Here is a 27162-nt window from a genome sequence, read left to right as displayed (position 1 = left end):
TCTTTCACAGGTGGGGAATTGCCCCTATATGTTGTTGTTTTGTTTTGTTATTTGTCGCATTTATGAAAAAAAAAACGTGATTATGTTATGAAAATATTTTGCTTAGCATAACCTTATTTTTTAAATCATGTGATATAATGCGTAAGACAATTTTGCTACATGTGTATGAGGCGTGCTAAAATGCAAGAGCAAACGTATAACTAATTACCATGCGTTTAGAGACCCGAAATGAAAGCCTGTTAGACGTTTAAAAACAAAATCACATTTTCCGAATTACTCGGCTTATGTCATGTCTTCTCTATTTTTTTTTTACAATAATTTCTATATTTCCCAAAGTACCTTAAGGCACCACTCATTGGGTGTCAGTCTCTTGCTTTCCAGCAGATGGCGGTAAATACACACTAATGCACGCATAGCTCCTCAAAGACCACAGTGAGAGGCAGGACATTGAACCTCCACTCTCGGTCCCTTAGCTCTAAGTGAATCCGTTATGGCCCTTAATTAGCAGTTCATTAATGGATTAATTAATCGTTTGGTTGTAATGACTTATTCTGATCTTTCATCTACTTCTATTGTCGTACAAAAATAGTAAAAATGTAAAAGAATAATTATAATAACATTCATTTAAGAAAAAGCCTAGATACATGTGGTTTGCCCCTTGGCCGCAAAATTAAACACTGAATTTAAGAAGGTTGAATTAATCCCGTTAATCCTATGGCAGACACAGTTGATGGTGTATAGATAAATCTAAACTTTCAATTGAATTATGTCGTCTGATAAAGAAAAACAAAATATATTAATCCCCAAATGTCAGCATTTATTTCCGATCACATTAACTAGCGTCCAGGTGAACGTTTTAATTTCATATTATACTACTATTCTCCATTAAGAGATTGTTTTTAAGCTGGTTAAAAAATAGACATTTTGGGCAAACTTAGCACCGGGGGCGGCGTTTCAGACATGACAATATTAGAACAATCGCTTAGCAACCGCGGCCGTAAACAGACAGCGGGTGTCGTAAACTGCAAAGAGGCTGGTGTTGAAAAGAGTCGAAACAGAACCCATTGTGGTGTTGGAGAGGAGTGAGCTGCTGCCAGAGAGAAGAAGAAAAGAGGGCAATTTGGTGACCACAAAGGGACTCATGGTACGCGGACAGATATGGACGTTAACGCACGACACGGACGCCGTTGTCTGTTGTGAAGAGGACCGCGTCGTCCGGTCGGAAAGAGCCGGTATATGAAGAGTTAAGACTCGATATCCCAACTGTTTATTTCTGCCAGCTAGCAGGCTAGCTGAGCTAAGATACCCCAGGAGCTAGACATGGGAAGCCCGGGCGAGTTTGCATGATAGAGATCTCCGTCGAGCTTTGAAGGGAAGCTGCTTTTGCTCTAGATATTGTCGGCGGTGATTTAAAGTGTCCGTCGCACGCCTCGTAAGTGGCCGCAACTTTGAAGAATGATATCAACTGAGCGCTAAGCAATTCCCTACTACAGACCCGGAGAGGAGAGGAAAAAAAAAAAGTCACAGGTTTGTTTCACAGTTTTGTCCTCCTCTTTTGCAGCCCGTGCTCACATGGAGCCGAGTCTTTTTAATAACGGGTATTGGCACAGTGTTGAATTTAAAGGAGTTGCTGTTTACTCTTATTTATTGGAGCCTTGACTTAATAAAGGGGAATAAAGCTAGAAGTAATAACAGTTTTCAGTATGTGTTAGGATGCTTGACACTTAGAAATGATTAACCGATTAGATAAAACACTAGAGGACAAGTTTGTTTTCTTTTTTTTCTAGCAACAAACTCTTATCAGATGCCCGCATCCGCCGAACTGTAATATTTCCAATAGAGCCTGTGGTGTTGTCATTCTTGTTAGTACAGAGCGGAATTATTTTTATCTTTCCGTTATTTATCAGTCCTGCCCATCTTTTGGGTACATAACCCGCAACCTCATGTCGAAATACAGAATATTGTATATAAGCACAAGCTGCAGTGAGGGTGTCATCATGCACAGCCTGTACAGCCAGACAGGTGTGCATAATATGATAGGTGAAAACGTATTGTCCCTTTTTTTTTTTTTTTTTTTTGTTAATCTATATATATATATTCCTTTTTGTTATTTAAGATGTAGACTTAAGTTAAAGCAGTATTTATTCCCCCTTTAGGCACAATTCACATTTAAGATCTGCTCACTGAAAGTCCAACAAGGCTTTTGCATTGCTTCCCCGTTCACTTGGCACTGCAGTTTTTGATTACTCATAAACAGTGTACCTCAACAGGTTTCCACTTGGCCAACGTGATTTGGATTGATTTGCTATGTATTTGTCTTCCTTGTTGGCGTGAGCTAACGGCAGGTTGAGCCATTGGCCCATCAGACTAGACAAGGCTCAGGCATTGAACATGAAAAAGCGTAATTTGCAGTAATAACTCAATTGAGTCGACCATGAGATTTCTGAGATTTGTGCACTGTTTGCAAACTTCCACCCTTGATTTCTTTTAAGGGAAAAAAACATTCACCCCAAACAGTCGTACGCTTTGGTCCAGAAAAAGGCTTTTTAATCAGTCCTAAGGAATTTCTGTTTGCAGTCTAATGAATAGAATGGGCTGCTTAGAATTAATTTTTCCATATCGGGAGACTAATTGTGGAGCCTTTCTGCAAGGTTAGTCGACAAGGGAACAATGAAAATAGACCGATACACTTAAGACGTTCTGCTGGTGGTTGATTTGAATGTTTCTCAGCGCTCAGCAGGGCAACGTCTTGTAATTGTAGCCTAAAAGCTCCCACTGGAGCAGTATATTTTTGTTTTTGACCTCCAAAACTCAACAAATCATTCTTGGTTAAAGCAACTTCTACGGCAGATGGAGCTACGTAAGGAATGACCTTAGATGAAATAATAAATGTCTGTCAGGCAATCAATTTAATCCCCCGCCTCCTCACAACACACACACACACACACACACCAACTCCGAACATATTTTCCATTTGTTTCAACTGAAGCTTGTTTTGATAGCTTGTTTTCATCAGTTCAGTCCTATCTTCACTGAGAGGACACGTTTGTTTTGCAATAGCATTAACATGAGATTTAAATGTGTGACAACTTTTCAAACTTCTGCAGAGTGGTGCTGGCTCGTGAAAATGTGCAGCTGTTTAAATGAAACAAAACAAACCTGCTATGAGTTGAAGAATCCAGAGCAAGTCTCCCCCAGTTCAAGTGTGTACTTCCAAACAGCTGCGGCAGTTTGGCGCAAAGCAGATACCATTGATATTCTCATTAAAACCTCTAGCATTTTGCTTTGGGCCAGAGATGAATGGACTAATGTTCATGTGGGGATGCTGCTAATTGGTGCTTATATTCTGAGGACTCAATTTTCCATTAGGCATTCGAATGTTACTGTCATTTGTATCTATCCATCACTGTCTACGTGGTTGCTGTACTGAGGCGTTTCGGCTTTGGCTGAATGTTTTTGTGATCAAACATTATTGACTCCCCCAGTCGATAACCTTGGCAACAGTAGTTCCTCTCTCCAGCTAGAGCCGCACATTGCAATGGATGAGGGGGGTGGTTCAGAGGAGGCTTTTTCCGAGCTTTGAGTAGGGCTTGGTGGTAATGCCAGTGGTCTCCGGGGGTAGACACATTCGTGTGTGTTTGTGTGTGTGTGCGCGTCCATTTAGAGGTGGAGAACTGCTACTCTGTATTCAAGTGATCTCTTTCCATTCATCTTCATCACAAGAGCAATACGTTTCTCTCACCTTGCTGTCCAGTAGCTATACATCGGTTTTGTCTTTCCTCTCTCTGTTTCTCTCTCCACCCCCCCCCCCAACTCCTCCACTGTATTCCAGTTTCTTTCACCACTTCCTCTTCGCACTCTCTTTTGCATTTCCAGTGGAATTAATCAGGCATGTTCATGTGTGGCTTGACTTCATTATATCATAATGAAGTTTAGCCTCAGGTGCAGTGGAGGAAATGGGTTAGCCCGAAAGTAGCCTTGCCCTCGTACACTATTATCTGAAACCAGTTTTACACAATGAGCTGTGGAAAAGATTATTCAAGAAGGAAAATTTCCTTTTCAACTTCCTTCTTTCTTATCTGGGTTATTCTGTCAAAATCTAAATTTAATAAAAGTTGATATATTAGGATATTACGATGTCATCTTCTTCTGTCTCGACCTTTGTCATTCTGTTTTAAGCCAACATGGGGCCTATTGCTTCATCTTGCGCCTTTTCTGTCCCAGTAATGAGCCGTTTTGCGGCTCTTAACATCTGCCAAACTTGGAACATTTTGAATGCGAGACTCATCTCCCATGCATGAGGAGTCAGGCATCCTTTGATTTGCCCTCTTTTCTTTGCCTCTCTTTCGAAGCGCTCACCGCAGTACTTTGTAGACTGAGTACGCTGAAAAACTTTCTTACCCCAGTTTTGGCAGTGGCTGTGTATGATGAGAGGTAATTTGGTGCTTATTCTAAATAGGGTTTCCTCTTGGTATTGTGCATCCCTCCTTCTTGCAAGAGTGCAGAAGGAGCAGAGGCAACATGGGGGGAGGAATGCGGGGGGGGTCTAATTTAAAACAGAGTTTTCTGTGGGCACAATGAGGTTCGTCTAAAAGAAAACACTGCTTTAAATTTCACTGCCCCTCTATTCCGGTGGGTAACATCTGTTAGAATACAAAGCATCTGGCTGTGATTATAGCTTTAAGTGAACTTTACCCTTGTCAAAAACCTGAGTAGGCAACCTTGCCATAGAACTCTATACTTCTCTGCACATCCTATTAAATAACTCTCAGCCATGGGGTGGCATACGGCAATAGACAGTGAGGGAGTTAAATAAATGTTTTTGCAGGTGTACAATTCACAAGAAGCAATTTAGTGGGGGTAATTACCAGGGAAAAATATCCCCCTCTTAAATGACCATGCCATCCTTCCAATAAAGCTGAATGTTTTGGTCTCATTCACACAGTTACTGTATTACTGTGTGTAGCAGCACTATAAAAACTCCTAATCTAGTAGCATTTCAATTCTTATACTCTCCTGCTTCTTGCTTAACAAAAGTACAGGATCAAGGATAAGCCCTCGGTGGCAGGTTCGTGCATTTCATTGTCAACATTTTAAAGTATTCTAACACCTTTTGGTTGTATCTCGTTAACAGAATGAAAATGCAGCCTGTATCTTATCCTTTCACTCCAGCAATTAGTACGGCTATTGACATAATCCAGGTAACGCTCTGTAGGTAATTGAGGCCCGAGACTTTCTCTGGAGAACAGGGGGAAGCTATGCATCCTGCCTGTGCCAGCTCGTGCATCTCATTACTCTGCTGTGTCCATGCCTTGTTCGGGGCTTGTTCCAGCTTGCCCTGTTTCTGTCGTTTTCTCTCAGGGGTGAAGAGGTGATCATCTTCTCGGCCTGGCAGAGGTTGTATTTTGTCCTCTTTGAGCCTCTTACTGATCCTAGTTATATGTCATATCTGCTCCCAAGATCTCGCAGCCACGTCTGTGCCTTGACTGCCTGTGTCAAATGCTAAATGGCACTTGAATCAACATCTTATAGCAATGGGATATTTTAGTTTTCCCCTCAAGCAATCAGTTTCTTCTCGCTCCCTGTAGTAGAAGGCACAAGGCACACATCCTTTTGACTCACTTGAAATTGTTATTGTTAGTCATACAGACTTTGTTTCTTTGCTTACCGTGTACCAATGCATCTTTCTTTCCCAGTTAGATTTCCCATTTATTTGGTTATTTATCGCACCAGAGGCATTTTTTTTTAAGTCGGCTCAACATGGACCTACAGGTTCTTTGTTAAAATTGCCCAATGAAATGCTGTTTCAGACTGAAGGACAGTTTTGCTTCTGAGATTTCGCAGGTTAATGCGAGCCTAAAGTGGTACATTCAAACAGCGTCCACTAATGATTAATTCGTAAAAGCTTCAAATTGCCATTGCCATTTTCTTTGTGCTTCATTATTATCATAAAATAAATAAATAGATGCTGCCCCATGTCTTGGGAAATTGTGAAACATTGCCATTTAAGATTTAGAGTGGCTATTTGGTTTAGTTGGTTTAATTGATTTTAAAAATGATTTAGGATTGCTTCTATTTAAGTGATGTAAAGTAAGTCACTCTCATTATCCCCGTCTCATTTATGGTACACTGCTCACTGTTTAGTCACATTGCTTAGACTTTTATATTTGCAGCAAGAATAGAAAACAATGCATGAATAATATTTTTATTTTCCTTAAAAAAGAATTATTTAGTGCAGCTGTCTGTTTGGATATGGTCTATTTTTACATTAGTGATGTTGGCCTGATCTGCTTGAGGTATTTTCAGACAGAGGTGTGAGGTAAGAACTAGTGTATTCAGCTTCTTATCTGACACTCCACAGCTGCACATCTCTCGCAAACCGCTGCTCTCTTGGCTGCCTCGAGCCCCCATGTCTTTTCCAAATCTCAGCCACTTCGATCTGAAAGCAAAATGCAAGGAACCCATCGACATGCACACTAATCACACTAGTGTGTCTGCTCGTTAGCCATGCCCTCTCAAGTCGGCTGTCCTAATAGGCATGTCCTAATGAGCTCTAATTGAGGATGGCTAATTTGCATGGCCTGAGTCATTGTCTTTTTTTAAAGCGACTTATAAGACTTACTCATTGCTAAAAAGCTGATTGGGGGGTCTAACATGGCTTCATCATGGCCAGACTTGGAGGGGGGGGGCTTCTGAGAGCTTTGTTCTCGTAGTGTGAGCCCAGATTGTTGTCTCTTTCGTCCATGCTTGGTTCTTACTATTCCCTTCTCTGCTGACATCGATTTAGCTAATGGAGGTATTCACAGATTCCCCCCCAACCACAGACTTTATTTTAGTGACACCAGCCATTTTCAAAGAAACAACTTCAAAGCGCGATTAAAACGAAGCAGGGCAACTCTGATCAAAGGTTAAACTACGCACAGCGTGACTCTCTTTACAATGCAGTGAGATTTCTCCATTTGAAGTGAGAAGAAAAATATCAAGGTTTCTGAGCTTGGTATAACTTGAGGTATGCAGACAGCATGTTATTTTGCTGTGCATCGGAGGAAAAGTGATGGATACTTCTGTAGCTACAGAGGGAGGTCCTCCAAGGAATCATCCGCGGAGTGCAGCACATTTTATTTATACTAGGAGAGGATGTTGTACATTTCCTCTTAATTTGATCACTGACACTTTATTTTCCCCTTTTCCATACTTTTATTTATCTTTCTTATGTTTGGGGAGTATATAAGAAATGATTTCCCAAAGAGAAAAATCTCAAACAGGCACAGGCAGGTTTATTGCATTGGCTGTGGGCCATCTAATTTCTGCTCAAAAAGTAATGAAATCTCTCAAATGACCCAAGCAATTCAAATTTGTGAGACAATCTCATATGCCAGAGAAAGTGCTTCTTTGTTATATAGGAGGTATCACATGTTAGGACTCAGGTGTTCAGGTTGTAGCCCCTGCAGAAGAAAAATTAAATAAACTCCCTTCACTTGTTATGCATGACCAAAAGGGCCAATTTCGGTGTTATCAAATGTTGCTTTTTTTTTATTTGCCCTGATGTAATGAGTTCCCCTCTCTCTCTTTCTTTGCTTGATTTCAGGCCTGCTGGCTCGCCGTTGCACACAAACACCAAGAAGGGAGAACATGACTCACTGGCCCCTGCCAGAGACTGGCACGGGGCAGCTGTGCCAACCTCGCCCCTGCCTGCCGCTTTAGAAGCTACCCCAGTACACCATGACGGAGAGGCATTGAGGTTCGCTCCCTGACGATCATCTCAATACCTCTCCTCCTCCCTATCCCTCAAGAATCCCCGCCCCTGCCCCGTCCCCATCATGCTGCGCTTCCTGCCTCTCAAACTTGGCCGCCTGTACCGCTGTCTGAAGCTCTTGCTGGTGGTGGGACTGTTTGTCATCTTGTTGATGAACACCCACAACCTGTTCGCCTCCTTCCAGAAGAATGAGCTCACTGACAGACGCTTCATCAACCTCAACAAGTGTCCCGCCTGCTTTGGCACCAGCTGGTGCCGTAAATTCATGAACGGGCAAGTTTCCTTTGAGACCTGGGGTCGCCTACGATTCCTAGATGTTTTCAATGTCAAGAATGTTTACTTTGCCCAGTACGGCGAGCCCAGGGAGGGCACCCGACGCGTGGTGCTCAAACGGCTCGGCTCCAACCAGGAGTTGGCCGAGATAGACCAGAAAATCTGCAAGAGGGCCACAGGCAGGCCGCGCTGTGACCTCATCCAGGCAATGTACAAGACTGAATTTGCCCGGATCAATGGCGACGTTCGTCTGCTCACTCCAGAGGTGGTGGAGGGCTGGTCAGACCTGGTGCACTGCCCCTCTCAGAGGCTGCTGGACCGCGTGGTCCGCAGGTACGCCGAGACCAAAGACTCAGGCAGCTTCCTGCTAAAGAACCTCAAGGACACAGAGAGAATGCAGCTGCTCATGACCTTGGCATTCAACCCGGAACCGCTCGTACTACAGGTACTGTGTCTTTTTTTCAAAGTTGTGTGTTTTCAGGACAGGCAATTTGTGTGTGATACCATTTGAGGCTTTTAAGGTTATTTTTTCTTGAGTGATGTTTGATTATTACAGTCTTTTGAAGAAAATATTGCATCTTGATAAAGAGATGTGTGCCAGCTGATCTGTGGCACCAGGTGTTTTGGGAGTAGTTGATAAGCCACAGTTTCTGGATTACCTTTGCTACAAAAAGGATAAGAGCATCAGCACAAAGCAAGCCAGGGTGTTGGCCCACAAAGCCCCCAGTAAATTACAGGGTGGGAATCCTCCTTTTCCTTCCTCTCCCATAGATCTGAGACAAGCCATTACACCCTCCCGAAACTCTAGGCTACACGTCCGCTATCTGGAGCACGAATATGTCTCTGCTTAGAATAGAGACGGGTTTAAAAGCGGTGGCCTCCCAAAAGATGAGAGATTTTGGCTGGCGGCAATACTGCATATTTAACACTATATGTAGGGCAGTTTTGAATTATTCAAGGGTGCATCTGTAAATGGCCCAAGTTGTTTTTAATTTTAATATATGTCTATGTCCACTGGATTCTCGTCATTTGTGGGAGATGGCATTTGTAAGGCTGCTAAGTGGTATCCTAAATATTCCTTCGCCAGTCTTCCGAAAAAAAGTTTTTGACCTATGTAATTATGTCAGCATTGCAATACAAAAAATAAGACTGAGTTGAAATGTGTTTCAAAATAAACACTATTTTTAATGCATTTAGTGTAATAACATTGTGAAACAACATTAGAAATCTTTAATTTGACATTGAGTTCATTAACAAATGGTACATGCTGATAAAATCAAAATGGTGCCTGTGAAAACGTCATACTGCATGTCAAAGCAGCCACACTGTATATCATGTGAGCACGGCCCCCATCCTTTTTTGTCACTGATTTACAAGCAACCAATCAATTTCAATTTCAATCAGGCATTGACTGTGTCTCGTGAGGGGACAGAACAACAATGGTCATGGGCCGTGTAGACATTCAATAACTTACGCTGACCTCCAGCCCCCCCTGCCACACATAGGGCTGCACACCTCCAGGCCTTTCGGAGGACAAAAGGCCAGATCAGCCTTTTAGTCCAGTCAATCTATAAAATCTGATTAGCCATGTGTGGTCGCTTGCCTTGTCCCCTTGTTCCTTTCTCCTCTTTTCTCTCTTAGTACGTCTTTCTTCTATCTGTGTCACACACACCCCCACCCCCACCCCCCTATATTTCCCTGCCCGCTCGTGTACGCTCCACAAATTCCAGCCAGATTAATTCCCATCAGTGTTTTTAATGCCATTATGCCCCAGTTCAGAGGCTCGGTGAATCACCCCCGCCATCCTTATCTTGCACACAGCTACACATCATGCATTGTCCACAGCTCTCTTCACTCTCTGCTCCGTGTAGCCTTTGCATGTTTACAGAGACTCTTAAATTTGTTATCTCACCCTGAACTTGTGACCTGCAGGCATAAGAAGGAATCGTAGGGTCTGCGTGTGTGCACCAGGCCAGGTAACAGATGGTGAGCGAGGCTTTTGTGGATGGATGATATACAAAGAAATGTGCCAGACATCTCAGAGATTCACAGATCCTGAGTGCCCTGACTGTTCCGTCGGCATCACTGAACTCAAAAGATGAGGAGAAAAATTGCAGAGAGACCCTATACACAAGGTTGGGCAGCAGTAGACCATAAAGAATTAATGGTGTCTCTATAGAGATTGAACAGGATACATGGTGCACTACAACACCTTGGTCTCCTTTTTTTCCCGGAGGTTGTTGCTACTGCGTTAGGGACTGGTTTTAACAAAAGGTAGAGGAATGTGGGCTGAGTTTCATGACCAGTTATTTAATGAAACCTGAGCCTTATTTCGACTATTTATCACTCCGGCTGCTTGTCAGGCCTAGAGCAACGCTTCATTTTGCATGGTTGTCTCTGCACGAAGTTGGAGAGGCCATTATCACTCAGTGTATAATTTAAGTTTGCTATATTTAGTGTAAATGATTCCCTACTGTCGTTGGTTGCCAGTGTTGTGGTTTTGTGGTTTTTCTCTATCTCTTTCCTCTGGCTTTATACAGTTGAATAATGCCAATAACATTTCTGCTGTCTACTCAGTGAGCTGCACTCTCTCTCTCTTTCTCTCTCTCTTTAGAATGGCTTCTGTTTCCAGTCTTTTTGAAGCCACAGGCAGTAAATCGGCCCTGTTTCACTATAAGAAACCAGACCTTCTTTGTCAGTGGGAAACAATCTGCTGTGTTGTTTTGGGTCTGGCCAACAATGCGTTTTCTGTGTGCTCTGCGGTACACAAGCGAACACGCGCACACAAATACCACACACACACACACACACACACACACACACACACCACCCCCTCTCCTCTGTCACGTGGAAGACAATTTGGCTTTGGGGAATAAATATTTTTGGAAGACAAAATGACGACAGCCAAACAAGAAAATCCTTGTGCTGTGAGAGGCACCTTATGCAACTTCATCTGTTTTCTCTCTTATTTCCTCTTAAGTTTAGTTTCACAGAAGAGTTGGCCTGGAAACGCTTCTCTGTTTCTGTGATAAATCTACTTGTGTCAAGGGGTTGCCTCTTTGCCAACCAGAGAAATTACATGATGCTGTTTAATTTTACCTCTTATTCGACAATAACTTGGTTTGCATAAAAAGCGGGTAATAAATTCTTCCCGTTTTTGCCGGCTAGAATCTTGTTTGCCATCCTTGGCTTCTTTCCCTATGGCTAGATGACTCACTGATTCATCAGGTGATGGTTGTGTTTGATGGAGTGCATCTGGCCCAACCTTAAATTAGTCCGATTTGGCCTAGTCCTCCCTTCCAAATCATTAAGCTTGGTGAGCTAGCCAGGAGCATGTGACTGCGCTCGCACCCTTTTTGGTCCTCAGCCCTGTCTTGCTCAGTGAAGCTGAGAATAGGATGTGACAGGCCTGTGGGGTTAACTCAGTCATCTCCTCTAGACTCAAAGCTTTGCACTCCCAGACACCCCTCTCCCTCTTTGTTTTACCGTCTCTACCCACCTTTCACAGAGTCACTTCCTCTTTCAACACCCCGCCCTCACCTGACACAGAGACACACTCGTCAGAAGGCATGAGCCTCTCACCGAACACTGTCTGTTTTTTCCCAGAACACAGACATCTGACATTGATACTAAATCGGAGAAGAGACAGAAGAGAGAGATTAGATGGATGACCTTATCTCGTATTCCTCCCAAGATTTTTGACAGCAGCATTTTAACGCAAATGTGAAAGTAAACATTCATAGGGCTTTGAGCAAACACACTAGCAGCATATTTGAATTTTTTAAAATGGGGGTTGGGGGGTGCCTCTTTGCTATGCTGTTGATTTAATGAGGCTCTGCATAATCTATTACGATGCTCATCCACTTCGGGAAAGTAAGCCAAAGTAAATGGTATAAATTCAGGGTTTTTCCTGGCGCAAGCGGAGGTAAAGTTGGTACCTCAACTGTGACCTACTGAACCTTGATTTATTTTTAATAACGAAAATGCATTTAAATGCATCAGATCATGAGCCGATGTGCAACCTGCCTACACCAGCTATTTGGCAGATAACCTTAAAACTGTTTAATTGAAAAAATGACAGTGTTAAGCTATGTCTTCAATTTATCAATAAAGCTAAAAAAAAAGTCATTATTGCAAAGAAATTATTTTGACATACCACCTCATCTGTAACACAAAAGCAATTATTGTTACTGTATGGTGCATGAAATATACATGGGAAAAGCAGAATGGGAACAGTGAAACAGCCCTGCTGTAAATCTTTTATGAAGGTTGATTATTGTCTTTTCTGACACTGTGTCAGAGGCTATATACTGTAGGTAGTTTGTGGTTATGTTGTATTTCAAGTGGGAAATGCTGGTTTTGCAAGCTAAGATAGATGAAGTGGTACAACATTTATACAATAATGTACACCGATCAGCCAAAGCCTTTTCCTTCCTTGGACCACTTTTGATAGGTACTGACCTCTGCAGACTGGGAACACCCCATAAGAGCTGCAGTTGTCTGGCCATCACAATTTGGCCCTTGTCACAGTCGCTCAAATCCTCTCGCTGCCCATTTTTTCTGCTTCTAACACATCAACTTTGAGGACTAAATGTTTACGTGCTGCCTAATATATCCCACCCACTGACAGGTGCCAGGTGGTCATAAGTGTTGTTCACTTCACCAGTCAGTGGTCATAATGTTTTGGCTGATCGATGCACATTAAAAGTAACTCTATTATCCACATGATTAGGCAAAGGATGCACAAAGGAAATGTAGACTCTTTGCACGAAAAACTACAATCTTATGGTCTGGCATTCTGGGTCATGCCTCTTTACAAAGAGGATCAAAGCCTGTTTGGTTTTTAGTTTTATTTATTTCTTTTCATGTAATCACAAACACTGCATGCTATCCCGGCTTAAGTGAGAGCCTTCTGTCTCTAAGGCCGGCTCAGTGGCTAAGGTCCACCGGTAAATGGTATTTAAGTTGCTAGTCTGTGATTAGAACCTTTGTTTTTGGGTCTGGGGGGATTGTGACGCTCTTAGCACATAAGAGAGGAGGCTGTGTACGCCGCTTAACCCTGCTTCAAGTGCTCCCAAACCCCCTTTCATTATTCTTATAGGCCTTTGTGTACAGACTGAATCCTGTTAGGATAAGACAGGGAGTTATCTGGACCCGACTCCCCTCTTTTGGCTGCCCTCGCTGGATGGAGGCCCTGGTGGAAAGGGGAGAAGAGAAGGAGGAGGAGAGGAGTGGAGGGTTTGTGTGAGCGAGTTTGTGTTGTACAAGCCAGAGCCTTGTGGTGTTTTCCCCCATTTGAATGAGCCAGACTGCTTGTGTTACCATAATCCCCTTTCTCCTTCTCCCCTCTCTCCAAACACACACACACATATATACACACACATGCATGACAGCTGTGTTTGGTTAGGTAAATGCCTGTGGCTGGGAACCCCCCCCACACTCATCCCACCCACCAGCTCCTTTTTTAGATTCCCCCCCCCACTCCCCTTAGCTTCCTACTGTTACAGCCTGAACCCCAACCTACGTTATGCCCAGCTCCTGAAGATGCAGTCCTGCAACGCTGGAGAGTCTAACCCCATTCAAAACTCTCCCTGGGCCCCTTAAGACGGCCAATATGGATCAGTAACGAGTGGCTGTTTTACTGTGCTGCCGTATCCCCTGGAGAGCGTCGAGCCTAACGTTAGAGAAAGAATATGCTTTTTAGCCCATCAGTTTGCCCGCAGTAATAAAATCATCCACTGCATTAAAGCAGGTACCTAGTTCCTCTCAGAGAAAATGTGAGCGGTCAGGGATATACTGTAGCATCTTCAATAAAAAAACAACTGTTATTTAATCAAACTCCTTACTGGTAGTCTAGATGTGAAGTCATAAGTCCCTCATGGGCTGGCAGCTCTTATTATGTTAGTTGACGTCTTTTCTGCCATGTGAGATACGTAATTGCTCCTTGTAGGGGAAATTCTCTCCGTGTTTGCCCTTCTTCTGCAGAGAGGTTAGAGTGCAGGGTCAGTGACAGCAGTCTCCCTACTCACAACACCGCCCGGCTGCCCCCGGGATAATTGGAGCCTGGTCTGAAATACACAACCCTTGATGTAGGCCTCAAACCCACAGCCCTCAGGTCTCAGGCCAAGCTTCACTTGGGTTCCTCCCCGGCCGTGTGGGCGGCAATACCACCTAGACTGAGTCAACACCACTGCCTATGACTTAATACATTCCTCGTCTTCCAGTGGAGGGGATTTATGAGGTGGCTCTGTGCGCTGTGGCTCGGGTTCAGGTCGGCAAAGGGTTTCAGCTATCAGCTAGCGGCGGAGTGTTAGCAGCCCCGAGCTGCACTGTCCTGTGCTCCCATTCCTCATCCTGCTCTCATTCTCTCTCTCTCTCTCTCTCTCTACAGAGCAGAGGCCTGCAGAACTCAGACCTAGCTAACCCATTTCTATCACTACTCGACGATGCTCACTGAATCATGTGCATGCTCTTTCCTTCTGCGCTGCACTTGCTGGCTGTACGTGGTCTTACCCGATCCATCTACCTGACCTCTGAGTTTTTATTTCTTATTGGAGTTCAGTGTTTTGACCTCTTACTTTCTCATTGACTCTGACTTCTACAAACATGCACATGCACACACAAGCGCGCACAACCAGCAGTCCTTTCTAGTTTCAGTCTTCTTCATTCAGTGATATTCCTGTTTCCCAAGACTGCTGCCAGCTCTACACACTGTGACTTTGCACTCTTTGAACTGCATGTCTGGTAAAGAAAGAGGCAGGGCCTATTCTAAATTCAGATACATACGCTTAACAGTCTCTGTCTCTCCCTGCTATCCTTTCTCCTTTACAGACAGACACAGATTTTCTCTCCTCAGCTTGGTGCTCTGACTAGGCATTTCCTGGCTTCCATGTCTGGAACAGACAGCATCACTGCCCCGTATTGCAGGTTTTGGGGGTGGAACAAAGAGAGAGGGAAAAAGCAGGGTTAGCAGAAGAAGCAGCAGCAGCAGCAGGAGACGAGAGCAAAAGAGAAGAAAGGGCTAGCGCCATGTGTGCCAGGATGAGGAGTTAGCGCTGGCTCCCCTGTGGGGCCTGAGCTCTTGCTGCGGAGACCAAGCAACTGGATTTTAAACTTAAATGGCCAGCAAAATGCCAGACGGGGCTCGCCACACATCCTCCAGACACATAAGGTCAACGGGAGAGCTGCACAGAAAAGCGACATGTTTTTTTTTTTTTTTTTTAAGTCCAGCTTGGCAGCCCCAACCTTGCAGAGCAGATGTGACTCCTTCTTAACGCTAAGCCCCTTTGATAAACGGGCTGAATAATGTTCACTTTGCAACATCAGGGTTGTTGAGGGTTTTTTTTTTTTTTTTGCTGTTGTTGTCTGACTGAATCCGTCTGTCCGCCACGCTTCCTCAACTGTACCTTTTGATCTCCGGACTCCTGACGAGTCCTGTCCTGACTTGTTTGCTATGAAGCGCTGGGGTTTTGTTGAGGACAGAAAATGTTGAGAATTTCTACCACACCCTGCTCAGGGCTTTAACAAGCTGCACACATGAAACACTTCTGTGGCAAACTACTAATTTCCTTTTTGCCTTAAGTAGTTGTGGTTTCAGGAAGAAGGCAACACACAGCTCTGTGTGCCCGCTGTATTTGCGCGTGTGTGCGTCTCTCTATGTATACGGTATGTGTGTGTTTGATTGAACAGTGTTCTTTGCAGGCCAGCCAAGGCAATATCTTGGGAGCCGCTCATGTTTACTCGGCCCCTGAATAGAGGTTGTTATCAGCCCTGGTCACGTTGCATGTTCTCATTCACATGCACTTGGATACAGTTTCGCATAGACACACAAACACACACGCACAAAGAGCCTCTTTCGAACTCTCTCACTCTCTCACACACACACACACACACACACACACACACACACACACGCACACGCCGACGCCCTCCCCCGAGTGGCCTAGTAGAAGGGCATGCCTTTGTCAGCAGATGTCAGGACGCAGGTGTGTGTTCCTGTGCCTCTTGCTCCATTCGTTTCATCCTCTTCTCCAGAGGCTTCCCATTTGTCTGTGGCCCTGTTTCATTTCAGCCCACTCCAATCTCCCCCCAAGAGGATGCCAGTGTGTCTGTAGTATTACAGGGAGGGGAGTGGAAAACACAACCCCCCCCCCCCCATCAGTCAATGCTACTACCGGGCACCGGCACAACCTTTAAGATTAGATTAGTTAGACTTGGGCCTAGAAGTCACTGTGAGGTCGTCTTTAATGAGACTATTCTGTTTTGGTCTGTTTTCTACCCTCGTGTTCATTGTCTCTCGAGCCAGGCCTCATTATTTCTGTAACACTGCAAGAAATTCTTTTTCTTTTTTTTTCTCTTTTTTTGAGAAAATAAGAAGAGGATTTGGCATAAAGTTCTACAAGTTAAAGGTTTTGCTAAGCAGGACATAAAAGGTTTTTATCCAATGACATGAACAAGAAAGTGATAAGAGCTGTAAAGCAGTAAAAGTCGCTGGGATGTGTCATTGGCAGTTCTGCACCGTCAGCATTTTTCAATAGCATAACATTATTGGGAATTGAACTGGTAAAATTCACTACCTGTGCAGTACACACACATACAAGCGCACACACATAACAGTACCTCCCATTTCTGCTCGGAGATAGTGCGGTGGATGTAACATTAGGCTGGGCTTTCCAATTTATTCCCCCCCTCAACGCCTCATTGCAGACTTTAATGACTTCTGCAGAGTAACCGTTTAAAGAGCGCTAAGGGAGAATGATTGGTGGGACACGTGGAGTATTTATCAACCTCTGCAATAGGTGAATCCAAAGCTCAGGTGTTCACTCCCATGTGCCTGCCTACACTGTACAGTAGTTCTCACCTTCAGACTTTGCATATGAAACTTAAATATAGGAAGCTCATAAAGATGGCACATAGGTATGAGTCGTCAGACAGCCGGTAATTGATGCAGCGCAATGAGCCTGTCAGCGAGAGAAGTGAATGAGCGACATCTATGTTAAGAACTGCGGACGAGGGCCGGGCAGACATGAAGGCGTTCTCATAACAGTCGTTGACAGTGTCTGAAAGTAGCCTTAGGGCATTCATCCTTCTCCTCCCTCCCATCAGCCATCCCCCCCCATCTGCCGTCGCTCTACTTTTGCTCCCATTCAGGCTGCAACCTGACAACAAAGAGAGAGATGTGTTTAGCAGGCAGGTCTTTGCCAGTTTTTATCCTCCTGTCCACTGGAGCGGAGAAGTGAAAGACACTCTGTTTGTCTCTTCTGTTTGCTGTCTCCATCGAACCCCACCCCCCACCTCCACCACCACCCCTCCCTCACAACCATCCATCCGCCTGGCAGGGGTGAGAGAGGGAGGATGGTGTTTTTACAAAGCAGGTTTAGCCGTAACACTGGGCATGCTAAGTTTTGTCAACAAGGCCGAGAGCCGCTTAGATTTGCAGTAACATAAAACGATCTGAGGTTTGAATCTGGGTCAAAGGGAAGCGGGCCTAATAGGGATGTACCACCAACTGATCCAGCTTCAACCTAATCGTTCCATACCAACTTCAGAAATTAGAAAGCCATTTTAGATATTTAGCCTGTTTAGTCTCTAATCCCAGAATCTCTCATGTAGGATTGCCTTGTTGGCTAGCAACATTTCAGTAGTCTGGGATTGTCTCCTTCCCAGCCAGGACTCAGTATTTGGGAGGTCATTCAGCCCACTATTATCTTTTGTTTCCCAGCATCCGCTGGATTTTTTTTTCACTTTTTGAGACATGTCTGCTTCCTCAGATTCCTATTCCTGTCAAGATTGCTCTATCAGAAAATGTGGAGGAAGGCTATTAAGCCAAGAGTTTTGGGGAAAGTTGGGGTGAGTCATTGCCAAGTCTAAGCATGACAAGCACAGACAGACAGACAGGCTGCTGGAAGCCAGTAGTGCTTCCTGGACAGACTTTTGTCTGGCCCACAATTGATTGGGTCACCTCAGGGAAATGGGCTCAACCAAAACTGCATTGCATGCAACTTATCATTGTCCTCCCCTCTTGGTGGTGGATGTTTCTTAAAACTGATGGGAACAAGAGATACGCCTAAGGTGTAGATTTACAGCACTAAAACAGACTGTGATAGACTGTAAAAGTCTGCCTCTCTGTTTCTGATAAGATTGCAGAAAGTTGAGTCATAATTATTGCATCAAGATCTTGATTTTTCATCCTTGAGATTATTCCAAGGTTGTTTGTCCAGTCAATGACCCCTAGGTATCCTTAGCTTCACTCAGAATTGAATTCAGCTTGATACATCTTCTACTATAGCACAGTGGGGGGGGGTGGGGGGGGTCCATATGCTTTGGCCTTCAATACACTTTATAGCCTAATAAAGGAACTTAAGAACAGCATAATTTGAGGAGCGTCTAAGATACAAATGTCTCCACACTAGTCAGTGGTGCACTAGTGAACCTGCAAGTCGCTGCATAGTCATCCGCTCAGAACCATGGTTTCTTTGTCACATACGCCCCACTCAGTGCCACAGTCTCTATGTGGCAGGGGTCCAGCTGTTGTCTTTGAGATACAGCAGCTGCATGGCTGGCGGGAGGGGGAGGGGGGGTTAAATGTATGTTTTTAAATAATTTGTATTTCATTAAAGTTTAAAGGAAGTTAGGGCAGCCATGCATATTTAAAATCCTCCATTTCGACAGAAATTGAAGGCTGGCGAAGTATTGAATTACCACTAGTGTAACGTGAAACGCAACAGTCATAGCAGTTCACACCTTACCTGCAGTGACATGGCGCATTCCCTGCCATATCTCCGATGCAACTGGGTTTCTGAAAGGGAGGGCTACAGACGCTCCTGTGAAACATGAGCACTCCTGATTCTCTCTGTGTCTGTGCGGCGGCTGCCTGCCAGAACCAGCAGCCTAGGAGAGATTTGTTACATAGGAACTGTGGGCTATCACTAAGCTAGCATATGGCCGGGTGTTTATTGTAAAAGATAGAAGCCAATGGCAGGGGGGGTTTATTGTGAAATATGGAAGCTTATCACGTGTCACAGAACTCGTGTGGGCTGCTAAAAAAAAGGGGGGGGGCGGATCTCATTCTATTATTTTCCATTAATTTGTCCACCCGTTGTGACAGCCTGTGGCAGTGAAATGGACCAGGAGAAAAGAAAGTGATGTAGGGAAAGTGTGAGACACTAGAGCTCATGAAGAGCTCATGAAGAGAGATGGAAGCAGTAAAGTGATACACAGAATCCAGTCCCTTAGCAGCCGTGCACGTTTGCCAATCTATGCAGCTGCTTCACACTCATTTAAGTTGTCTGTGATTGTGTGTGTTCGCCTTCACAGACGGAACCACTTGTCTTGACTGATGGCAGATGATTGCGCATGTGTGCCTGTTTTTGTTTGACCTCAATAAAGTTGAGCAAATCGGAGTGAGATTAGGGTATTGTGCCGTGATACCACTTCTTACTAACGGTATTACTTTATTATTAATCAGTTTTAACCTGTAATACACAGCGATTTCTTGTCAGCTTGCCCAAACTGCATTAACTTGGTTAGCCAACGTCATGCAGCAGTTTAAATCGCCCCACTGCTGCATCACAACACATGAGGCTTTCCTGCTAACTGCTGCTACCACAAATCACCTCCTATCAGTTCTCTGGAAGCACTGAGTACAGCCGCGTACAGCAGCGTACATCAGCTCATAGCTGTAGGGCTTTAACACAAACCTGCTCTTTTCTTTTATTAAATTTAATCCATTATACCCAGTGCTGGCTCTGTTTCATATGATCCTTTGGCAGATTTTCAACTATTGTGCTTAGAATTGTGTATCAAACATTACTCAAGTCTGCACAAGGCAACTCTGTGTTTGGCATCTGGGATTTTTGTCTTTTGTCTCTCTTTATTGAGAAACTGATTTCTGTTTAACAATTTTTTTTCTAACAATGTGAAGGTTCTTACCATTCATTTGTTAGCCTCTGCTTTTGGAAGCCAGTTGGGTATTTCTGTCTTTCTTCCAGCCAACTCTACATTACACAGCCTGACCTCTTTTTATCTATGTTTTTAAATCATTTGTGGTCTCATCTGTTTCTCCTTCCCAGAGCTTTCCGTCAGACGAAGGGTGGCCGTTCGCCAAGTACCTGGGAGCATGTGGGCGCATGGTAGCTGTCAACTACGTGGGCGAGGAGCTGTGGAGCTTCTACAACGCACCCTGGGAGAAGAGGGTAGACTTGGCGCGTCAGCTGATGGACATCGCCGAGCAGCTCACCAACAACGACTTTGAGTTTGCCCTCTACCTGCTCGATGTCAGCTTTGACAACTTTGCGGTCGGCCCACGCGACGGGAAGGTCATAGTTGTTGACGCGGAGAATGTTCTTGTGGCAGACAAAAGGTTGATCAAGCAGAGTGAGTAGTGGCTTCCATCATTACCTGAACACATGCGCTCGCCGTGCGTGGGTGTATGTCCATATGTCTGCGAGTTATGCCTAGTGCAGCTCATTTCTCCAGTTGCCATGACAATTCTTTGTTCGCAAACATGCATGTGTGTCACGCCTTTAAGCATTACTTGCTCTGGAGCTATATAAGAAGATAAATGCTGTTTATTTGCACAGTATAGTATTTACATTAACACTTCAACTACTTCACACTCAAATTATGCAGCTGTCGTTAGGTGTTTTTTATACTGTAAGATTGCTTCTCTAAAACTGTAAAAGGGATAATTAACCATTAATTTTATTCATAACATGTCTAGTCATGCAGTGGTTGTTCCTCCACAGTCCTCAAACTGTTCATCACAGACTTCCTCAAAAGCCAGAGTGCGATTCAAACACTGACCACAGCTTGGGTTCTCTAGAAAACAGCGCACTCTTATGTCAGAACTATAATTGCCAACTGTAGCTTATGAGGCAGCAACGAAGGGTCGAGGAAAGGTCTCGAGAGACAGGCGGCTGTGGGCAAATCTGCACATGCTCGAAGCCTCCTCTCTTCTAAGAATACACTCCTCCAGCACCCCTTCTGCCTCCGACACGCTCGTCCCCATCAAAGCATAGATCTTTTGGATAACAAGCCATCTCCGCTGCCCTAGTTTTTTTTTTTTTTTTTTTTTTGCCTCTCAGAATAAACCTCATAACAAGGACAGAGAAAGCTATACATCACACACTCGGTGTGGCAGGTTCCTACCCCTCCGTCCCCCTTCCCAGGGCTACTTCAAAGAGAGGGACGGCCACCCAGCCAGGCTCTTAGATTTGTCCCTTACTGCAGAAATCCTATTAAAGTGATAAACTGTTGTGTCGTTAGGTACTGAGGTTCCACCATTGTACCCTGTGACAGATATGAACTTGTGTGTGTGTGTGTGTGTGTGTGTGTGTGTGTGTGTGAAAGGGAGTGTGTGTGTGTGTGTGCATGCGTGTGAAAGGGAGTGTGTGTATGTACGTGGTTGGAGGGGAAGTATTGTGATGAATTTATCCTGTGATAAAGTGCCGCTTTGCCAAATTACAAGATCTGACACCAGAAAACCGCAAATAGATGTACAACATGTCAAGGTACTCTGACATGCCCTGTAGTTTTTCCCCTCGAGTTCAATTCCTGTGTGATTATGTTGGGGTTTGTGTGTCGGATCTGTGTGTGCACCATGCTCAAAAGTGTATATATTCACCTTATTGCCAGTAGCTTCAATTTTCCACCCTGTCACAGTAGCCCCAAAGCACAATCCAGGTTGAGACCGCCTTTGTCTGGCTGACACATTTGGAGCTTGACAACTCAAGCTGCTTACCCTGGCCATTCAGAGTTTAAGCCTCAAGAATGTTTACGTGCTTCTCGCATGTTTGTGTGTCGGATCTGTTTGTGTGTCTGTGCGTGCCAAGTGCCGGGACGCAGCAGGAAGAAAGAGGGATGACGGCGGTAATGAGCATTACGAGGTCACGGCCATGTGTCGGACAGCAGTAGGAAATAGGCGCGGTAACCTCCCAAGGCTCCACAAGCAGAGAATCCAATCCCTACAATTAGAGCCTGAGATTGAAAGCCAGCTAAAGTGCGCGGTGCCAATCTCATCAGTCTAAACTGAGGCCAATTGATTTGCAAATCAAACACGCAGAAAGCCACGCGCAGTTCCACCCACTCGTTAGTGGCATCCATATTGATGCGCCGGGGTTTTCGGGGAGATAAAAACGCACGCCGTGCTCAAGTGGTGCCGTGCGTCATGTGTTTGCACAGTCCACTGGTGCGAAAGGAACCATTCCCCATCATTGAGTTTATAGCATTTGAGGATGGTTTCACCCCCAGTGGTTTTTGGAAACACATGCTGTTTAATGTAACACACACTTCACTCACTCTCATTCTCTTCTCTCCCGACACGGTCGCTCGCTGGCTTGCACAAACACACACACACACACACACACACACCATTGCAACAGCACTTGAAACACTCACAGTCTCTCTTTCTCTGTCTCTCTCTTTCTCTCACATTCAATAATGCACGCTAACACAGGCATGCATTGTTAAAACTAGCTCGTACTCTTGAATGCCAGTAGTAAGGCCACGCTAACAAGCATTTCAGGCCCAGTGTCCCTTCTCAATGTAGCCCTGGGAAGGAGGGAGTGAGGTGAATGTATACAAGTCCGACCTGAGCTCCTTAACATGGAAGGTACCGGATACGCAGGAGATGAGAGAGGGATAGGCAGCCCTACCCTCGTCCACCGCTCTCCCGCTCATTTGAATTGGAAATGATTTCGTTTGCTTTGGAAATGTTGGAGTGTTTTTTACACTCAGGCCTGCAGTAAGAGTGGAACAGAGGGGATTGTGCTGCTAGTAAATAGGCCTCAGACCTGTTTCAGCCTTCAGTTGAGTCTCAAAGTAGTTTTTTTGCTGTGCTCATCTTCGTCCTTGAGTATGAACCTTCTCTTCCCATCTTGTTCTTTTTAGGCTTTGTGTCTGACTACTGTGTGTGTGTGTGTGTGTGTCTCCGTTCGAGTGCGAGTGAACAAGAATAGGACACTCTCCTGATGCCATCTGTCAATCAACGCTAAGGTGTGATGCATGGCCAGCTCTGAAACATTAATTGCTTTCACCTCACCTTGCTGCTTATACGCTCCCATCTTTATATATATATATATGTGTGTGTGTGTGTGTGTGTGTGTGTGCACGCACGCTCATGGCACGTATACGCAGGCAGATCCATCTTCATCACCCACACTGATTGAGGTTGATGTGCCCCTCCTCTTTCAGGGGGCCACAGGGGCCCCTTGCTAACAGGGCAGCGCTGGGTGTTTGATTGAGTTGTTCTGATGAGCCAGAGGAGAAGTGCATTACAGCGCTGATACACTGATTATGTGTTTCCATTCCCCCCCCCACAATGTTATTGATCTGCTTTTTAATGCACAAACCAATAGCTCTCTCATCATTCCAGGTTATTTTCTTGGCTCCCTCCTTTCCCAGCACAATCCTCTAAAGAGAAAAAGCAACGTGAAATGAGCTGGAGAAAGAATTTTATTTGCTCAATAAATCTGGAAAGTGGTTCATTTCTGTCAAATGAAACGGTAGATGAGTTGTTTGGCTGTGTGCTTTGAAAAAGAATTTCCTGCTAGTGCCCGTGGGATGTCAAAAGTGGCACCTCAGCCTTGTCAGCGTCTGGTCAGGTTCATTTCTCTGGTAATACTTTTTAACCTTGAATAAATAGTTATTCTTCATGATCAGACGCAGTCAAATAGTTGGTTATGCTACACATTTTCCATAGTTGTTAACATTTTTACAGTTATCTTGGTGAAAGCAATTTTTTTTTACTCCACAGGGAAGCCATCTAAAATGTTAGCTGCAAGCTCGAACTGGTTGGAACTCCCAAGCTTTATGCAAAAAACTAAATATAAATGCGTATTTCTTTGTAATAGTCCCTGGACATTTTGACTGTTTAGTTTTGATCAGACAACGTTTGCAAGATCTTATTACATATTCACCTCCTGAAGGTTGTAAGAAACAAGCTTACAATCCAATAAATGTTTTTATACATTTGAAATGAATGTTGTGCACCTACAGCTCTATTAATATTATTGACTATTTTTTATGATCGGTAGGTTTTTTACTGCGGTGTGTGTGTGTGTGTGTGTGTGTGTGTGTGTGTGTGTGTGTGTGTGTGTGTGTGTGTGTGTGTGTGTGTGTGTGTGTGTGTGTGTGTGTGTGTGTGTGTGTGTCTGTGTCTGTGTCTGTGTCTGTGTCTGTGTCTCACTCCCGCTCTCTCTCTCTGTCTCCCCGCAGACAAGCCAGAAAACTACGACGTGTGGTACGAGAGCCGCTTTGAGGAGTGTGACAGAGAGGCCTGCCTGTCTTTCTCTAAGGACTCCCTCTGCTCCAGGGTCACCGTGGACCACAACTACTATGCCGTGTGCCAGAACCTGCTGTCGCGGTACGCTACGTGGCGGGGCACCACTGGAGGCCTCCTCCACGACCCCCCTGCCCACATAGCCAAAGATGGACAACTCGAGGCCCTGTTGGACGAGTGCACCAAACCCAAAAAGCGTTACGGCCGCTTCCAGGCGGCCAAGGAACTGCGCGAATACCTCACGCAGCTAGCTGCCGCTTCCTCCTCTGCCACGGCCAGGTAATGAATGGAGTCGGCGTTAGCCTGACGCACTGACAGACTGGATCCTGTACTCTTTATCTCCGGACTCTTGAGATCCTGGTTCTTGTACATGATGTCATTCGCTCCCCCTTTGTGCACTGGAGATGGAAAGTGTTAGAGGTCTTGCATCAGTAAGTGTAAGAATCAAACTTCAAAGCAGATTTGTTAAAGCTCTGGCTTTTACCTGACTGTGCTCTTGTGTAAAAAAAAAGGAGTGTGGCGCTAAGAGATTCCAGTTAGAACCAGGATAGAGAGGGGATAGAGGTAACCTCTTCTCTCCCAGGGTGGGCTGCCACCCTCGGGGTGGGGAGGGGGAGAAAGGGCTCTGGCAAACGCGTCCTTCACTGGACCCAGGCTACCGCAAACCAGAGCATCCAAGCAACAACAACAGCAGCAACAACATCGCACAGCCCTGACCACATTCGTCCTCCCGGTCACTACTCAATCTATCAGAACTGTTGTGTTTCATAACATTGAATCTTAACACCGGTTTCATTCTGCCCCCAGGAACTCGTTTGTTTTTTTGTTTGTTTTTTGTGTTTTCTTTTTTTCAGGGCTGAATTTAAGTAGATTGGTGCGTTTACAATTTTGCTGTGCCATGGCTTTTTTTTCTCTCTCTGTAGAATGGCTGCAGGGAAGGCGAAGGTAGCATGAATCTCCTGCTGTCAGGCAGCAGGGAAGGCCAAACTACAGAAGGTAGAGAGGAGAGGCAGGGGGTTGGAGCTTTGGTTTTCACGCTGGAGAAAAAGAAAACCCTTGACGGCTATATAAGTCTAATTTCCTACTACTCCAATCAATCACTTGATTTCCAGGTTCCAAGATTGTGGCAATCATCTTTTTTTTTTTTTATATGTGCGTTTTTTTTTTTTCTTTCCCCTTTTTAATAGGAAACCGAGAGAGAGTGAGACAGCTGCACATAGGAAAAGGAAGGGAATAATTGGACAGTGGTGGTCCCTCGATGCAGATGTGCCTATACCAAAGAGGCTATATATAATATTAAGAACCCTGAGCAGTACAGAATGACAGCACCTTTCCCTCCAGTTGTTCCCAACTAGAGCTATCCAAAGGAACCGTAATGTGTACACAATCTTATATGAGCTGGCAGGTCTGCATAAAGACTTTTCCCAATAAAAACCTAATCCAGAAGTATGCAATTCAAAGATTGGGCATCTCTTCTTTAAGTCTCCCATATGATTGACAAACGAAGACAGATAGGCACAGACATGTTTTTCTTCCAACAAGGTGAAAAAAATATGTTGACTAAATGAGAGTGGGAGATGAGGTGATTCTTAAGAGGACTGTAAACACAATAAAACAGCAAAGTATTGGCTTCCAGTGCCAAATTCTCTTTAAAATGTCTGTAATTGATAAATGAATCCTATTGTCAAACTTCTCCCACTAGTGTCGAGTGCAGTAAGCTCTATCGAGTAAATGTTGGAGGAAAATAAAAAAGGGAATGAAGATATCCTAAATTACTTCTTTGCTCTAGAACTGGCTTCTGACCTGCACTTAGAAATTTTGCAGCCCAGAAATTTCTGTTGAATATTTAAACACTCAGCACCACTTAGAGGTTGGGTTGATTTTACACTTGGCGGACCGACAAATTAAAACATATTCACAAATATAGGCCCATTTGGTAACGGATTATGAGAGATCTTACATAAATGAATTTTTTTCCTTTCTAAAACGACTGGCTCCATCTGTTATTTAGGTTGTCTGTCTTGATATTGTGAATCAGACGCTAAATGCCCAGAGGAGTGATGTGTATCACGGTCAATAATCAAGTAAATATGAGCCACTCCATCTGCGGGGAAACTAGAAAGCACATCAGTTGCTTTTTGGCCTTCTTGCAAGACCCGGGGAACTGACGTGACCCTTGTCAGTCAGGAAAAGCAATAAAGAGAAGTTTGGCGAATGGATTTCTGGTTTTGAAATAGCCCTCCTCCCCCCAACCCCTCTTTGTTGTGTCAGATATGTCTCCCCTGTCTGGAGGATGTTGAACCTGGAGGGATTTGTACGTGCGTAACTAACTGTCCACTTTTGTACTGTAATTTTTCTTTTGAGTATTATATCAGCATTGTCTGATTTTTCCTGTGCCTTTCATTCAAAAGTTGTATTGACAACTTTTAGTGGGTTTAAATATTAAAATAAAAAGAAGATATATATATATATAAATATATATATATAGATATATTCACTTCCGCTGTGTTGACTCTTTGATTCTGTCTCAATCTTCTTTTCATCATTTCCTGTGTAAGTTACAGGCGATTTGGCTTTAGTTCCTATTGCCTTTTTAAAATTTGATTCACTGTGGCACAGCTGGATGTCAGTGTTTGCCAATTCCTGTTCTTTTTTTTCTCAGTCCTCCTCCTTGGTTTTGATCTTTTATATCTTCATCTTTCCTCTAATTTGGATCCTAGCCCGAGTTCCCTTTGTTGTGCTCTCCACTCAACTAGGATGCAAGTCCTTCTCTTTTATCCTTATTTGGGGAGATCATTTTTGAAACGGTTTACTGTGGCTGTGTGGAATTTTGTGTGAAATGTTTTTTTTACAA

General features: G+C 44.3%; 1 protein-coding gene across 1 annotated transcript; it reads left to right on the top strand.

The window, feature by feature from the left end:
- The first annotated feature begins 1041 nt into the window (after positions 1-1041).
- Positions 1042-26805, top strand: dipk2ab (divergent protein kinase domain 2Ab). The gene is made up of 4 exons (XM_051410592.1): positions 1042-1527; positions 7589-8474; positions 20101-20404; positions 24245-26805. Exons 2-4 carry the CDS (start codon positions 7821-7823, stop codon positions 24589-24591), a joined length of 1305 nt encoding a protein of 434 aa, XP_051266552.1. The 5' UTR covers positions 1042-1527; positions 7589-7820; the 3' UTR covers positions 24592-26805.
- The last annotated feature ends 357 nt before the right edge of the window (positions 26806-27162 follow it).

Source organism: Dicentrarchus labrax, unplaced genomic scaffold (assembly GCF_905237075.1).
Source record: "Dicentrarchus labrax unplaced genomic scaffold, dlabrax2021, whole genome shotgun sequence".
Classification (NCBI taxonomy): domain Eukaryota; kingdom Metazoa; phylum Chordata; class Actinopteri; family Moronidae; genus Dicentrarchus; species Dicentrarchus labrax.
This window is presented reverse-complemented; position numbering and strand designations above follow the sequence as displayed.